Source organism: Taurulus bubalis (assembly GCF_910589615.1).
Source record: "Taurulus bubalis genome assembly, chromosome: 16".
Lineage (NCBI taxonomy): Eukaryota > Metazoa > Chordata > Actinopteri > Perciformes > Cottidae > Taurulus > Taurulus bubalis.
In genome coordinates, this window is record NC_136604.1 from 10,333,206 (window position 1) to 10,350,283 (window position 17,078).

At 38.6% G+C, this 17,078-nt stretch overlaps 1 protein-coding gene across 1 annotated transcript in view; it reads right to left on the reverse strand.

Annotated features, from left to right (window-relative positions):
- Positions 1–678: 678 nt before the first annotated feature.
- LOC306748388 (ras/Rap GTPase-activating protein SynGAP-like) overlaps positions 679–17,078 on the reverse strand; it is a gene marked incomplete at both ends in the record, with an annotated part of 30,988 nt that continues 14,588 nt past the window's right edge. The window contains 10 exons of the mRNA XM_079231554.1: positions 679–747; positions 6,174–6,246; positions 8,795–9,006; positions 10,056–10,217; positions 10,326–10,559; positions 10,722–10,982; positions 12,951–13,529; positions 14,246–14,450; positions 15,844–16,034; positions 16,748–16,949. Of these exons, the coding sequence (XP_079087680.1) occupies positions 679–747; positions 6,174–6,246; positions 8,795–9,006; positions 10,056–10,217; positions 10,326–10,559; positions 10,722–10,982; positions 12,951–13,529; positions 14,246–14,450; positions 15,844–16,034; positions 16,748–16,949 (2,188 nt within the window). The remainder of the gene's footprint in view (positions 748–6,173; positions 6,247–8,794; positions 9,007–10,055; positions 10,218–10,325; positions 10,560–10,721; positions 10,983–12,950; positions 13,530–14,245; positions 14,451–15,843; positions 16,035–16,747; positions 16,950–17,078) is intronic.

Genomic DNA, 17,078 nt, shown 5'->3' on the forward strand with positions numbered 1-17,078 from the left:
GGAGGGTATGGCTTATCCATGGGGCATGGCTTATTTCAAAGAAATGTCAAGTAAATTAAGGTATTACATCCAGTAGGCCCAATTCAAGTCAGAAATCCCAATAACTATATATTTGTGACACAGTAGATTCATTGTGCAGAATAATAGCTGCCAAGAAAAATACTTGTTTCATTATATTATGATATACATCCATTTTATAAACTAAATGTGCTGATGAGTGTTAAATACCGTTATTCAAAATATACAAGATATCTCATTTATTAGGTCCTGCTTTAGCTGCAGCAAAGCGGAGGCTCCTCTCCCCTGGGTCAGCAAAGGTTCATACATCTTCTAAAATCTCTTTATTCTGTAAACATAAAGCACTTATTCACCAGTAACTTCAATAATATTCTTCACCAAGCCTTATCAAAGCTTTACGCTGGATCCTTTGTCATGTTTTTCATTTGGGCCAAGAATCCAAACTCAGCTTTCCTTTTTATGTCACAAATAATACAAGAGAACGTATTTCATTACACCATGTATACGGATGAGATGTGGGCCAGGAAACAACCAAATATAAAAGCAGTGTAGTTGCTTTTTTTTTTGCATGTTCTTTTTTTTTTAAATTGTATTTAGCTTTGCTCGGACATTTGCCAAAGATTGTGTTTCAATACTCTTGTGCATTTGGCATCGAAGATATCAAAAGTTCTTGCTAGCAATACCTCTGTGTTCCTGAGAGCGAATACCTGGAACACAATCAATCTCATCCTGTAAAGGAGATGTGCATGAATATTATGGTAATGGCACTTAATACAATAGTAAACAGGATGAACTTTAGAAATGGCCCTGTGATGGCAAAAGTTACACATAGAAAATCCGAAAATAGTAATGAACCAGCAACCAGGACAAATTATATTAAAATCATAAGGTTTTTGATAGCATTGTCTCTGAAATAAATGGAGGCTATCTAGCCACATGAAAAAAACGTCTCCTCTCAGGTTGTGGTATAGAGATGTCAGAGGTAGCAGACTGTACCACTGCAGCTAAAATAATGAACGTTTCAAGAATACATGGGAATATCATAGATTTGTATGTCTTCATAAACATCTGCCAGTTTATGGATTGCAGCTTCTCATTGAATGAAAACAGATGTGCAGTATAACATTTCAACATACTGTATTGCAATGTAGGCCAAATAAATAAAACGCACATTTCAAAAGATAACTTAAAACTGCAATCCAGTATTGTTGAAAGCACCACTGCTATTTTGGTTACACAAACATAGGCGAGATACTTCCAGAACGTCTCATTTTTCCACAGGACAGAAATGTGCTATGCTGGGAATTTATTCAGCTCTTATCCCATGAACTCAGACTCACCATAGCACTATAGCTCTGGATTGCAGCATTAAGAGTTAATACCATAAGAATCAGTTTTTACCACAAGTTAAACATGCCTGAAGGCCTACCCTTGATTTGAATACATTTTACATATAAGAATAGATATACATTAAGCTATTTTATACATTTCTGGTAACATAAACCTTTGTATCTTTTTAAAGGCAAGAGGTTAAGATAAATGATATCAACCATGAAATTTGTAATATAAATGATTCTGACTAACATACAGAGTTAACCAACACACTGCTTTTTAATTCATCACCTGACTACAAAATAGGACATTTAATATACAAAGTTTACAATTTTTTTTTTTTATTGGCATTGTTATTTTGGGCCTTGTGGCACAGACTGTAAGGCAGTCAAATTTTATGCACATATACTACATATCCCTGCTTGGAAACTCTTTATTGTTTTCCCCGTCACTCCCGTTTTTGTTCTCTGGTCCTTTCTCTCAGTACTTTGATGTTGTATAATGCAAAAGGCTGAACGCCACTCTCTATTGGAAAAAAAAGTCAGCAGGTTGGATATAAAAAGATGCCTTCCAATAAGAAAGCCACGTCAAAGGTTTTCTTTTTTTGTAGATTAGAATAATATCTAACAACAAATCGACTTACTCGTCCTCGCATTTAAAAAGCACATGCAGAACTGTTGCACATCTATGCTTCAGAAACATTAAACACAACAGATGAGTAATTCACTACTTGCTATAATATGATTTGTTTCCAGTTGCACATAATGTTTATAATCATAGTTATCAAAAAATTATTCAAACAGCACTTTTCAAGCCAATGTTACAAAGTGCTGTACAACAAAACGTAAAAAGGCCAAAAAGATTAATAGTGAAAGCCATGATTTTTTTCTCTGATTGATACTTTACTTTTGAGGCTTTTAAAGATCAGATGGAGTCCTGCTATTGCTGCTGGAGAAACTGCAGCTATCACTATCATCTTTCGGACATAACTTTTCTCTAAAGACAATGTTAAATAGATATAGTATAGTTTGTTTTCCCTCAAGGGGGAGGGGCAACTCCAGTGAAGTAGTATTGCACTTCCATTAAGTTAAAGGACCCTAATTTCCCATAATGCAACCAATAGCATCTTTTCATTGATTGGTTAATGCCCTTGCCTGTTGTGTTATACATTTGGAGTCTCCAAGGCCAAGCTGAGATATTATTGTCTCGGACTTGACAAGGCTCCTCCAGAGACATTACAATCAATGTTTTCTTACATTTTCAGTAGATTTTTCTTTTACGAAGCACTTTGTATCACTGTTTTTAAATGTCATATATAGTCTTTATCATGATTAATATTATTATTACAAAGTGAACAAAACGCATTATAATGTCAGATTATTTATAAAGTATTTCCATTTTTAAAAAGGTTTAGTAGCTTTAAGAAATACTTATTCTATACACTGAAAGACAGACTAGTTCTGGCTTTACACTGTGTGCTGAAGGACAATGTTACCAACGAGAAGGTTTAGATTGTTTTTAAAGCAGTTAGTTGATTGTAAGATACATTTGGCATCTATTCAGATCGATGGCTGTACTAGAAAGGATGCAAAATCATAATGATAACCACCTTTTGTCAGTGAAAAGAGTTTTGCAGTGAGAATATGTTACTAAATGATTTAATCTGAATCAAATAGTAATATAGGTCTTTGCTTGGACCCTTGTTCTGAGGATCATAGATGGCAACTGATCCACTGATTAACATGCTTGTTGCTTGTCACAGGTCACCATGAGGGGATATTGTGCTTATTAAAGCCTTTTCTACATTGTGTCTGCAGCCACTGAAGTGAGAAGCAAGTGTGCTGCTTGTAGCGGGGGGAAATCATGAATCCATCTTCATCCCCAGTGCTTTACGCATCTCTTCTCATTTTTCCTCTTAAATAAATAAACTTGTTAGGTACAGTATTGCCATCGTTGTGGCACTGGCTTATATTTCAGTCATTATGTGCAGAGAATTTACTGCACACGTTGGTCCTCACGCTTAACTGATTGTCAAGTTCTGGTACAGGCAAAGTTTGAATATGTGCAAAGTTTTTTAAGAACGCTGCGAGACGAAGCCTCCAGTGGTCCTGCTGGATCCACTGCAGAGCTTTTCTTCAGGGGTTTTGTAGGATGTGAATCTTCTTACACTTGAGTGACCTTCAAGAACTCTGGTCACTTTGGTATTGGCAGTCAGGATCCTGGATGGCCATAGCCCTGGTTGACAGACCGGACACACAGGAGGGAGAGAAAACAGATGAAATAACTACTTACTCTGTTTACATCTTCATTCAGTTTTAAGGAATCTTTATTTACGAGAGTTAGACGAGAAGATCACTCTCTAAAATACTACTCATGTCTGTAACAGCTTCGCATAACGACTGGAAACAGGGCAAAGTGGTGCCACCTGGCCTGGGCATTCTGCTCATTTAGCTCCGAATAATTCAACACTTTAAATGTGGAATAGAATGGAGGCAAGACGAGACAATTCAGAGATGGTTGACAGGAACACATGTGGAAATACTTGTTGACTGGTAAAAAAAAGAAGGGAAGCAGTGGCACAAACTCATGCTGAGCCAGGACGACAAAGTGTGTAATGTCTGAAGAGTTCCAAGTTACGTGAACATATAAGCAGAGCATGAGTTATGACTTAAGTTACAGCTCACTACGAGACACATGGTGATGTTAGCCGACAAGGCGATGCTGCAACACACCATGATAAACTGACTTTTGACTCCTTTTTTTATATTGAGACCTCCTCACTCTGATGAACAATTAATCAGACACCTCCATCAGCACCTCCATGCACTGCTCTGACTACTCTGTTGGCTTTAATGTATTTTTTATATTTATCTTGTTTACTGTATCTAATATATATATATATATATATATATATATATATATATATATATATATATATATATATATATATATATATATATATATATATATATATATATATATATACACAACGAGAACAATGTGTAACCGGAGTCAAATTCCATGTATGTGTACACACACATGGCCAATAAAGCTGATTCTGAATAACTGTAATAATGTATTACATTTGTCGAATTTACAAGAGGCGACAAATAATTAAGAGTTTGTCGTGAACAGCGTTTCACAAGGTTTATAAAATTTCCCCTAACTCAAAAAAATCACAAAACTCATTTTAAGGGAGTCTGTTACTTTCTGTATTGTTGTTACTGAATGTGTCCCAAACACATTGAATCAACTGCATAGTAATGATGGTAACACATATATTAATAATAATTGATATTAAAGCAGTTAAATAGAAATGTTAACTGAATAAAAAAAGGAACGTACCAATTAAACACTGGTGCCATAAGTTTGAGAATTCCCAGCTGAGCTGCAGATGTCATTTTGTCATTTTAGGCAGCCGTGCTCAGGCAGAGCAGCAGGGACCTCAGCCCCGCATGGTCTGGGCTTAGCTTCAAAAACAGCAAGCCTCACTTTGTCCAAAGGCAACTACATTTGCCTACCAGCACTCACATTATATATTGATTTTGATTAAACCATACAAAAAAGTAAAAAAAATGTCACTTTGACATTTTACGGGGTATCATGTGCTTGCGTATTTCTTGACTGTTTCATTGGCAGGTAATCAGCGGGGACCTGTGGAAATGACTGCTCCTGTGTCCTGTCTTTGTGCTAAGCTAAGCTAACCGACTGCAGGTTCCAGCTACATATTTAACATCCAGATACAAGACTTGTATTAATGTTCTTATTCAACGCTTGGCAGGAAAGCAAATTAGACATATTTCCTAAAATACTGAATTGTTCCTTTAAATCTTAATTCAGTTTTCTGTCCATGGCAAAAAATTATATTCACACTCACAATGAGTAATGAACAAAACGCTCATAATCCTAAAGACAAGCATTTCTCAACACTTATTTTGACTGTGAATCCATTAACTGAAACCGTGAGTGATGCTTTTACAGCTGTGACTATATTTTGAGCCAAAAAGGACGGCTTGCAAACTAATCCTGCTCTATTACACTCTAAATTGGGCTGCAGAGTTTGGACGTCTATTCTCATCACACATTCCTATTTGTTTAAGAAGTCTGCTGAAAAAAACAATAACAATATCACAGCAGGCCCAGTGGAGAAAATAGTATTTTGTTCCCTGAATTTTTCAAGGGGGCAAATTTAGTCTATTTGCTCTTGATATTGAGCACTGAAAGACTGACAGTGTATTTCAAGGACAGCAAATGTTGTTTCTACTGAGTTATTTCAGCGTAAAAGCGACACACACACACACACACGCACACACACACACACACACACACACACACGCACACACACACACACTTCACATTGAGCCCGCACGGTGCATTCACGCCACTGAGCCCTGCAGAATTACTATGACGCACTGGTGAGTCACAGTCAAGGTTTTCTGACGAAGGATGCGTTCTGTGTCATAATAGTAATAATCTTTTCGTGGTAAATAATATCCAGCTTCAGCCCTGAACACTTGCTATTCCTTCACAGAACTAGATTAACCTCTGCACAAACATTTAAGCTCCATCAAGCCCTTGATTTTTAGGATGAGCACTGTATTTTACCCCTCCGCGGCGGTATAATGGCGACATGTTTTTTTTCAGATGTGACAAACGTACTTTTGAAAGATGGGTATAGGTGAAGTGTTTGACAGCTGCAAACTTTTCCCTTGCTCTGGCTTTGGCAAAAGCACTGAATGTGATGTAAGAATGATGCAAGCTGTTTTAGGACATGACCGGTTTAGCAAATAGGGATGATAAAAGACGTAGACACAGGCACAAACCTGGTCTGTGAGGATTCGAGGCTTAATATCAGGAATGGCACCCACTCTCAGCTCATCTTCCACAGCCATGAGTCTGACAACAGGGAAATAGAAACAAACATACCGGTTGACAAAAAAAAAAAATAATTATAAAGCCGGTGTTCTTCAAATTTATTGTAGGATTATGTAGCCATATGATGATATTAAGGTCTTGACAATTTTCTGGGTGCATTCAGCTATCCTCAGAGCTTCCTGAAGCTGAATTGGAACTGTGGTCAGAATAATTCCGGCAGTTCAAATTCAGCTGTTCAGATACACAACTTGTGAAATGAGTGCATGCAGGATAGTTCAGTGTGCACCCGTCTGCTGTATCTGTACTCAGGGAAACATGTTTAATTTAACTCAAGGAGGTTTTCTACCAAATGAAATGAGACGTGAGTGCTGTATACTCAAGTTATTTAAAAAAAATGGCTTTCAGAAATAAATGTAATGTGATGCACCGAGCATTTCATTGGATAGGAATCCTACTTTGATCCATGAAACATTTCCTTTAAGTACATGGAGCTACAGTCAGAATTAGTCTGCTTCTTTCTTCTGTCCTTGTAATCAAGTTATTGAAATAAATTGAACCAAACTTGTGACGTGTTTCATATTAAAGTATGAGCCTAATGGGTATGATTTTTGATATCAGTTGTGATATTTAAATGAGCTACATTTAAAGGAATAGTTCTACATTTTGGGAAATACACATATTTGCTTTCTCTCTGAGAGCTGGATGAGAAGATCGATACCACTCTTGTCTGTGCATGAAAGGTACCCTGTGGAGTTTTTCACCAGTACTAGTGCGAGGGGAAAATGTGTTGATGAGTGAGTCCTTTGGATGTCTCCATTTTGAGTTCTACAGCGTTACAAGTTATTATTGTGGTGCAAATTTTCAGAAAATGTTAATCAAAGTGCGTTTTCATTCACGACTGTAATGCAGGCGCCAGTCAAACAACAAACGACAGAAAACAATGTAGAAAATATGGTATTTATATTTGTGTCATATATTAATTTGAGGAACGTTACCTTCTTCTCGTAGCTCCACACAGATGTTTTAGTCTGGCGGCATTTTTCATCTCTTTAGTGGAGCAGAAGCTTCAGTGGACACTTACATTCACATGCTTCATGTGCGTAGTCCATTTCCATTGAACTATGTTGCACTTAGCTGAGGTCGAAAATGTGGGGTATCAATAAAAGGAAAGTGTAACAATGTTTTTTGTTTTTTTTTGCAGTATTTACATTCCTTCAAAAGAAATTGTGTTTTACAAAGATGCGCATAAAAACAGCTAGAAATCTAGCTAAATGTATATAAGTGCCAAAATGGATAGTGTTATGTGAATATATACTTAATTTGTTGACGAACACAAACTCCAGGGAGTATCTTTAAGTCTGAGGCTAAAGTCAGGAGGAACCAGGAGGGCTGTTTGCCCCTGCTTCCAGTCTTTATGCCAAGCTATGCTTAATTCCTCCCAGCACAAACATGAGAGCGGTATCTTCTCATTTAACTTGCAGCAAGTTTGTCAAATAAGCATACTGCCCAAAATGTTGAACCATTACTTTAAGAATTGATACATATGACATCATGCAAGTCATATTTGACTTGCAAAATGAGTAGAATTTTCTTAAAAAACTATGTATGGTCTACTACAACAGGAATGCCTCGCAATCATCACGTATGATCCACTAGAGGTGTGTGGCAGTCTGTGTGTGCAGAGACCACGCCCCTCTGCCTGCATTCTCTTTTTTCTTTTAGGGTTGCTATGTTCGGGCCGTTTCTTGGCATCAGGTTTTGGTAACTGGGTGTGTAGCCTCCAGCCACACGGCGCAGGGTATGAGGGCTAGATTCCACAAGAGCATAGCGACTAGGTGTCAGATTGTAATCACCCATCCAAGAGGAGGCTACAAAAATGATGGAAACAGCGCCAAAGAAAACGCAAATATAGCGAGTCGAAACACCAAGCAGACAAAGCTCAAAGTCAGGTACATCGCTCTTGAATTGCTACTGCATGTGAGGCACTGTGTGTTCTGGCAACAGTGGTCAGGGGGGTGTGCGCTTCTGGTGACATTGAGCTGGGGGGGATGGGCCACCTTTGAATGTTGTGTTTTATATACTGCAACAAACAAATCCTACCATTCTGCCATTAATCATATTTTGTGAAGCTCTTAAAGTTAAGAAGAAGTTGCCATTTGCTACATCTTCCTTCACGACGGACGGTGTTTGTCTGAGTATTTATACAGCAGACCAAACACATTTCTGTAGCTCTCTATCGTGCAAGTAACCATATATGGTCATTTGCCTCACAAAGTATTTCAATGAGTGCCCTATAAAGGGTTTTAAATGGAGGCAAATAAATCATTTGTAAAGCTCGTCACCACATTTAACCACCTTTCATACATTTTACCTTGCAGATGTGTTTTGTTGTAGCAATCTAACATTTGTTTTTCCAGGTGAAATCCATAACTTGCTACACTTCAATCTTTTCACTTATATTTTACTGGATTTATGTACTTGGTAGAAAGTTGCGTCAATAGAGAAAGCCCAGCGGTAATTTGCACAGCCTCATTTCTGCCACCTCTAGTTCAACCTGAACACTAATCACCTGTTGATGATGCCTTTGATTTGAGAGTCCTTCTCCACTTGCTGCTGCTTTAGCCGGCGCTCACTGTCGTCCAGGCGGTTCTGATACTGCATCAATATCTTGCTTGTCTGCTGTTCCTGCGACACAAGTCTGTGCTCATATTCTTCAAGCTTGCGATGAGACATCTTCAGCCGCTCCTTCAAGGAATATATCTCTTCTTCGTACTCTTTTGCCTGAAATAAAAATAAAGTCACTTCACCTGTGTCGACACTCGTATTCAGGATTCTTCCTGAATGACACGGAGCTGTGGTGTGCCTCTCTATATGTTCAGCTGCAAGTGGGAAAGACCAGACAAACCTGCAGCGGAACTGTGGTCGGCTTGAATGTGTGAATTCACACATTTTGATTCTGTACAATAAGCACTGCATAGACATGCATTTATAATGAAGGCAAGAATGTGGGATGTTTATCAGAGAAAATGCACAACAGCCACCATTATGCAACTCATGTACGATTCTGTTATAGCCGTAATTTATACTTGCAAGACAGCAGAAAAGGTTGAAACAGATGATGCATATTTAGATATTAGAAAAAGCAAATGTTTTTTAACTATTTTTTGTTTCGTTTGACTGATGAGTTTCATCTCAATGCAATGATATGAGATATTCTCTGTTATGTTTCTGTTTGTTTTGTACTCATCCCAAATGAATTACACTCGTATATTAATAACACTTTAGTAGCGCTCCTATGGCACTTACTTATAGCACAGTATATATATATATATATATACATATATATATATATATATATATATATATATTCTAGGTGACATATTTGTCAATCGCCAACCATTTCTGAACTACATTGCATAAACATTTATCTTGGTATGGCAGCTTTTCTTCATTATGTCTATTTCAAATAATTTTTAAGAAACTCTTTCCGTATGAAATTATGTATATGTTTTCATGCTGATATTCTAGGCCTTGATGCAATGTTCATGATTGATTCAGTGATGTCATTGTGTAGTGTGACCTGATTGGTCTACGTGGGTCTACCAACCTATTTAAGACATTCTCTCCCATTGTTTTGTAAAGAAACCTGATGAAGGTCTATGTACTGAAACTAAACATCTCTGAATGCAAGTAAAGAAGTTACTAGAGTTTGTTCTATACAATCATTTTGTAGGTTAACTGACCAGATGATACTTTTTATATTTTAAGTATTCATAGGAAGCAAGTGAGTTAACTTCATGAAAAAAGGGAGTAAACCAAAACTTGCTGACCCTCTCTAGTCGCGATTCATCCATGCTCTTGGAGTACTCCTTCAGCTGACCCTCACGGTCTGGCCGCAGGCTCTCAATGTCAGCAGAGAGATGTGGCATGTTGGACACCCACGCGACTGTCCGCTCATTGAGGGCCGGGGTGTTCAAGGTCGACTGAGAACCCTGAAACAACATCAACGCACGTCTTCGTAATAGAAATGCCTTGACAACAGGACAACGCCACATTTAGGCTGGACAGTTCTTAAATGAAGAGACTTTAGTTAGATTTACCTGTTTATTGCCTGGTTTGAGCAGATGCGGCTGTGGCGTCTGCAGTTGTGTCTGTTGAGACTTCTTGGTGCTTTTTGTGGGCGTGTCTGTTGACTCCTCTGCAGCTGCTTGAGGGCCCTGGTTCTCTTTGGCGGAGCTTGTCTGGTATGGGAGTCCGGGAGCTGGACTGTCTGTCACCGACAGCTGCGCTTCTTGTTGTTGCTGCGGATGTTGCTGTTGATGCTGCTGATGTTGCTGTTGATGCAGTTGATGTTGCTGTTGCTGATGTTGCTGTTGCTGATGTTGCTGTTGCTGTTGCTGTTGTTGTTGTTGTTGCTGTTGTAATTGCTGTTGTAGTTGCTGTTGTAGTTGCTGTTGTTGCTGTTGCTGTTGATGTTGATGTTGATGTTGAGAATGGCGCAATTTCGGCTGACTGCCACTGAAGTTTGGGTCAGAAGAGTCGAGGAGGAGGTTCCTGCTCTGCGGGCGAACCTTTGGAGGTGTGGCGGTGGCTGAAGTATTAATAGACCGCTGTGACTTGAGGTGTTGTGGCGCAGCCATGGACGACTGGCGCACGTGGTGAACTGTAGTAGGTGGTGTGGCCAAGGAGGCGGGGGTCCCCGTCCCAGTGGCTGACTGGGATACAACTCCCATCAGGTGCTGTTGCTGAAGAGACTCCTGAGAGGAGACAAGAGGATTGATTGATTTGATGACCCCCAGTGGTCCAATAAGACACAAAGCCAACAGCATATGAAACATATAAACATATAAAAAGACTACAATTACAAAAGAGTAAAATCACTGTTTACTTATAGTGCAGGGCTAGATATGAAGGAAGCAGACCCAAATTATTGGATTAAATGAAAGGAAGTGGCAAAAAGAAGGTTTTCTAGATTTGTTCTAGAAATGTGCACAGAAACTGAATACTGGTGTTTTGTTCCGAGTCTGGGGACAGAAGCATAGCTGTCCCAGCCGACTTGAGAGCTCTGGATGGTCAGAAATGTCTCGGAAGGTAAGTAGATGGATGATGGATGGATAGATAGATCCTTGTTCCGACACACCATCTGCATTAATAAACAGGAGGCCTGTGATGTTTGTTCTATTAAAGCCCACGCAGTGAGACATAAATAGCTCAAGACAACATGACCACATCACTAAACACTATCATTTTGTACAGACTTCTGCACACATCATCAAGTCTCAGCCAAAAAGGTCAGTTTACATTAATTAAAAGCTGTTCCCAAAAACACAAGAATCAAGCACTCAAACAAGGGACATTTAAATGTAGGATTATAATTTGGGATCCCATGTGTTTAAAAACAAGTTTGAAACTAATTATACATATATTTATTTCATGTGTATAAAATATTTTTTCTCAAAAGTTAATCGGCTTTACTGGAAATGCTCAAACTCTAGTATGGACTCTGATCTACATACAAAGAGGGTTAAAATATGTATAGTAGAACCTATTATGAGAAGTATCAACAGTAATGATCGCCCCGAGCTCAGCAGAGCAGACCAGTGATCATGCTTCAGAGTGTTGTCTGGATGATGAAGGCTGGCTGTTAGATTTGTATCTGTCTCTGCTGGCATTCCTATTCTGTTGGATTCAAGCTTTGTTCTGCAACCTGAAAATCAAGTCTGAACACAGTGAAAACAAGTTTAAGCAGGATCCAAAGAACTGCAAGGGTGAAAGGACAAAAAAAAAAAAGATCCACTGATGTTTTAGACTAGAGGTAGTCCCATAAATTAGGCATCTCTGCAGTTTGAAGCTTTAAAACCATCAAGTTGTATCAATTGTTGTTGAGACTTTAACCTTATTTGGCCACTCAAATGTATAGAAGCTAGCCAGGAGTTTCAAGTGGCATAAAAATACAGAGGTGTTTCTATTATTTAGCCCACCCTCATTGATATAAATGTTGGAGGACAATATAACTGAACCTGTTCGTATAATGCACTCCAATAAAGTGGCAAATGAGTGTAGACTGTGACAAGTCTGACAGGCAAGCAACCAACCACCACCATCCAGCGTCAAGCAATCAACACTCAACAGTTTGAAGATTTAAAATGTGATCTGAATCATTGTAAACATCACAGATGGATAGAGAGGTAGTTAGAGATCACACTTAAACAGATACAAGTGAACAACGGATGTGAATATAAGTGAGAGCTAAAACACGCTTCAAAATGCAACATCATTCTGGGTATTCAGCTACACTTCAGAATAAATATGGAGACCAATTTTTCTCCTGATGGAAGTTGTCTTTTACAGGTCGTACACTCATTAATAGGTGAGAGACGTTCTGTTGTTACCAATTTAGCTTTACAATCAATGATGACTAGTCAGCTCTTTGCCTATAAAATGAGTAGTTATACCAGATGTTGTTGCAAAATTAGACCGCACTGTCCACTGTTTGTATAAAAAAAACCTTCATTATAGATAGTTACAGATTACATCCATAAATATAATTGTATACACCAAACCGTTAAGGTCACCTGTATATACAATTAAGTTATATGTTTTATCTATTATTATTCTCTATATTTATTGCTTAAGATTTGCAAACATTTGAAAAATAAGAAGTTAAGCAAAAGAAAATTGCATATCATTACAAACTGTCTTTCTGACAAATTAGAGATTCCTACCTGAACCTGCAGTGACAGTTGGTGCCAGGCGAAGTCATTGCTCTGATTCTGCCGGGTGAAATCATCACTGTAACTGTGTGAGTGGACAATGCTGGGCTGCACCAGACTGCTTTGTGACCGCAGGGCGGACAAGTCCTCGCTGCGGGAGAAAGCACTGTTGCCAAAAGCCGGTGCATAGTCGTGGTGGCCATTCTCTTGCTCCGGGGCGAGGAGGAGAGGAGGGGGAGGAGGCTGAGACTGAGCCGGGGAGTTCTGGGCGGCCAGATGGAATAGCGGGTTCTGGAAAGACAGGGGGAAGTGCATGGCGGCTGCTGCCTGCTGCTGCTGTTGGGAGATGGATTCGGTGGGCCCCCCTATGTGGCCCATCTGGCTCAGCCTCAGACCAGAGCCTGCGGAGCCCGCTGGCATATGCCCTCCCATACGGAGAGGACCACAGAGGTTTCCGAAGCTGTGGCCCAAGCCGGCAATGGAGGCTTGAGAGGAGGTGAGCATGTCTCCCACAGAGTTGAGGTTGGAAATGCTGTTCATGCGAGAGTCCTGAAGGTCCATCATGGACACACTTTTATTCACACTATGGACCTGAGAAAAACAGTAAAATCTATTATTGTAGCCTTACTTTGGACTGGAGTTCAGTACATACAAGGACTCACAACAAGGAAACGACATTACTCCATTTCTAAATGTACAGTAAATGTGTATATCTTCAGTTTTAAATTGAATTTCAAAACAGATTTAGCAGTCATATATAGTTATATTGATGTTTTTAGACAGCTACTTGTGTTTATATATGTATGCTACTCATAGTACTATAGTACTCTCCTGTTCTTTTTTTTCATTTGAGCTTATTTTCCATGTTTTTTAAAAACAAATGTATTGGCTTGTTTTTCTTTTATATTTTCTGTTGTGTTGAAAAAGTCTATGCCAAATATTTTACTTAAAAACTAATTCATTTGTCTTTCGTTTGTAAAATCAGCACACAAAGATGACCGGAAATGAGGTGACACTTACTTAATGTAATGTTTGGCCTTTTAATGTTATTATTTCAGAAAATCTTACATTACAACCAAATACTATGTTATCAAATCGAAAGTCTTGAGATTTGAAAATGGCTTTGCTGATTAAATAATACAACACTAAAAACCTGTTACTGTGATCTAAAGTGTAATTATAATCCAATCTTGTTATAGGAATTCATTCAAAAAATTGTTGCCCCAACTAACTCAGAAACAAAGCAATCAAGCCGAAGTGCTCACCTCAATTTAATAACAGTGTGATACCTGACCTTGACATTGTACCTTTGGATCCGGTTCAGTGATGTCCGAGCTGCTTGTGCAGTATGCGGGGCTGGACCGAGCCAGCGGCGGGCGCGTCACGTAGAACACTTCCCTCGACGAGCGGAGGTCTCGTTCTGCATGGCGCCTCATGTTCAGATTCGACGAGAGGGATTCTACAGCTGAGATTCCAGTCGTAGGGGATGGCAGGCGTGAGATGTCAATTGAACTGCAGAAACACAAGAGAGACATGTTACAAATGGCTTCGATGCGTTTATAAACACCATCTCAAATAGATATTTTATACCGGATTCTATTATTTTACATTATCCCATTAAATCGTCGTATGTAGAAAGACGAGCGTAAGCAGAGGACAGATGGTCCGATCTCTTTTTCCTCATTGCATGAATGACATTGCAAGTTTAATCAAGTGATTTTGGTGAATAATCTTAATTTTTTTCCTCATTTATAAATTATTATACAACCCACTAGATTAATCTCGCTCCACCTTGCAAGGGTCTGACTATTGGCCTGTTTTACATAAATATTACGTGGTCATAAAATGCACTCATTAGCTGTTGCTATAGCTTGTTGTAAATAAATGTTCAAATAAAATAAAGATAAAACAAATTGATCAGATTGGTAGCCAAGGATCAACAGGAGAAAATATATTGATCAATTAATAATAAATAAAAACGACAGTAGCATTATTCCTTTGCTATTCTCATTTCATAATGAAACATGTGAAACATGTGAAGAAACCAAAGAATTCTGTCATTCAATATAATCACAGTCGACTAGATTTTCTGTTGTTGAAGAACTAAATAAGTTGTATTATGTAATTGTTGCATTCTGAACTGTGTGGAAACCCAGCAAGGAGAAGGCATGACCTCCATCCTGCCAATCACTCGTAGCAGGTGTGTCGTTCCTTGTGTTGCTTTGAATTTCCAGAAGTTTCTCCTCTCACGCCGAACAGCAGCTGATTAAAGTCTTTCTCATTCAATTACATGTTTACTGCTAAAGATTTTTGCTCGAAACAGCGCTATTGCTTAGTATAATAGACACAAAAATAGCTGCAGTGGAGTCCTCTGATATTACCACAGTGTTTCTCTTACTTTAAGAGTTCTTACTTAAACAGTTATGCTGTAATGAGAGCAACTGTCTCTTGACAATAGCAGAGTGCCGACATGAATGGGAACACAGAGGAAACAGGTTTGGGTAAGAGAGTCTGGGAACAGATGGTGCTGGCAACTGCTGATTGATAAACTACTTAAAAGGCCTGAAGAGGTGCATTAGCATTATGGGCTTTTAGAAATATTCCAGTGTTGTTGTTTTTGAGCAACTGAATCCTTATTAATTATTTTTTCTTGTCCTATTTATGTGCTACTGTTAATTACACCCATAAACTGTAATTATTCTGTTTATGTGCTGCAGGTGCATATTTGCCAATATGACCAGTCACACTCTCTTGATCAAGTCCGCAGGAATCAATCTGTTTAAATTTTAAAATCATTAGCATTACCCGTCTTGGCTCAGTCCTATTGGACGATATGCAAATCCAATGTTATGTGTAGAAGTGATGAAATCAAAAATACATGAGAAAGGAAACTATGCGAGGATACCTGTTTAAGTCACGCATCATAAGGCTTTGGAAGTCAGAGGACATGAGACGATTGAAAGATGGGCGCGAGAAGAGTCTGTCCTTCGGTCTGTCCGGCTGGTGGTTTGTAGGCATGTGGAGCTGCGGGTTCCTCAGGGCCACGCTGATGTCATTCAGCAGCCTTGGCAGGGGTCCGAGTTTGAGAATGGCGTCCTTCAACACGGAAACATTTTAAAAATCAAGAAAAAACAATTCTCACGTGCCTTTTGTTCCCGACCTTTATTCTCATATAGCTGTCATGACAACTAGGAAGAAGGTAAGGGGGAACTGATTTCCTTGTGTACTCATAACCAACTTTAGTTTAAAGTCCTTATCATTTTATCATGTGTTGTAAATATTTAATTTGGGGATAAAGGAAGCTTTGTACTCATTAATGGCAGATACACTAATTTTATGTATCCGAGTAGGTATTGGAAGAGAGATTAGATTATTCAGCATTTCATGCAGCCCAGTCTAATTTGCCCCAGGGGTTGTAAATCGCTGCTGTATACAATATGATTCACTTGTTCATTCATAAAATGTAAATGTCATTCAGAAAACACAGAATATCTTTCAAGGAACACCGAATTCAGAAATGAAAAAGCACATACTTTGAAGACAATTTAGGGCTGAACATAAAATATGTATTACTTTCATTACGTTACAACTATATAAATATATATATAAATTAACATTGCAAGCACTGTAGTTAAATATTAAAGTGCTAATTCTACCTCAGTTTTAATGGAGTTCAAATAATATAAATCCTGTCTGACAGAAAAATAACTGCAGAACCTCATTTTACAACTCTTTCTCCATTCTTCAGTGAGAGAAAGAAATCATATTAAAATGTTTTATTTAAAGTTCCAGCATGTTATTTCACCCACCTTGCTAAGCTGGCCCATGACTTCCCACAGTAAACTGTGGAGCATGGACAACTCTCTTCCGAGGTCGATGTAGCCCTCAAACCCTCCAGCGTTTCCTCCGGCCTCCATGTTGGAGATCTCATAGAGAAACTGCTGCATGGAGCCCCACTCCATTTCCAGAAACTCGTTCATGAAATACATGTATTCCTCCTTGGGTCCAAATCTGCATAGACAATAATAATAGGAAAGATGAAGATGAAACATACTCCAAATTGCACTGCGGAAGGATCTAATATTTACACTTAAGGGATGTGTAGAAGTTGAGTTGAATATATTATTATATTATATTGTG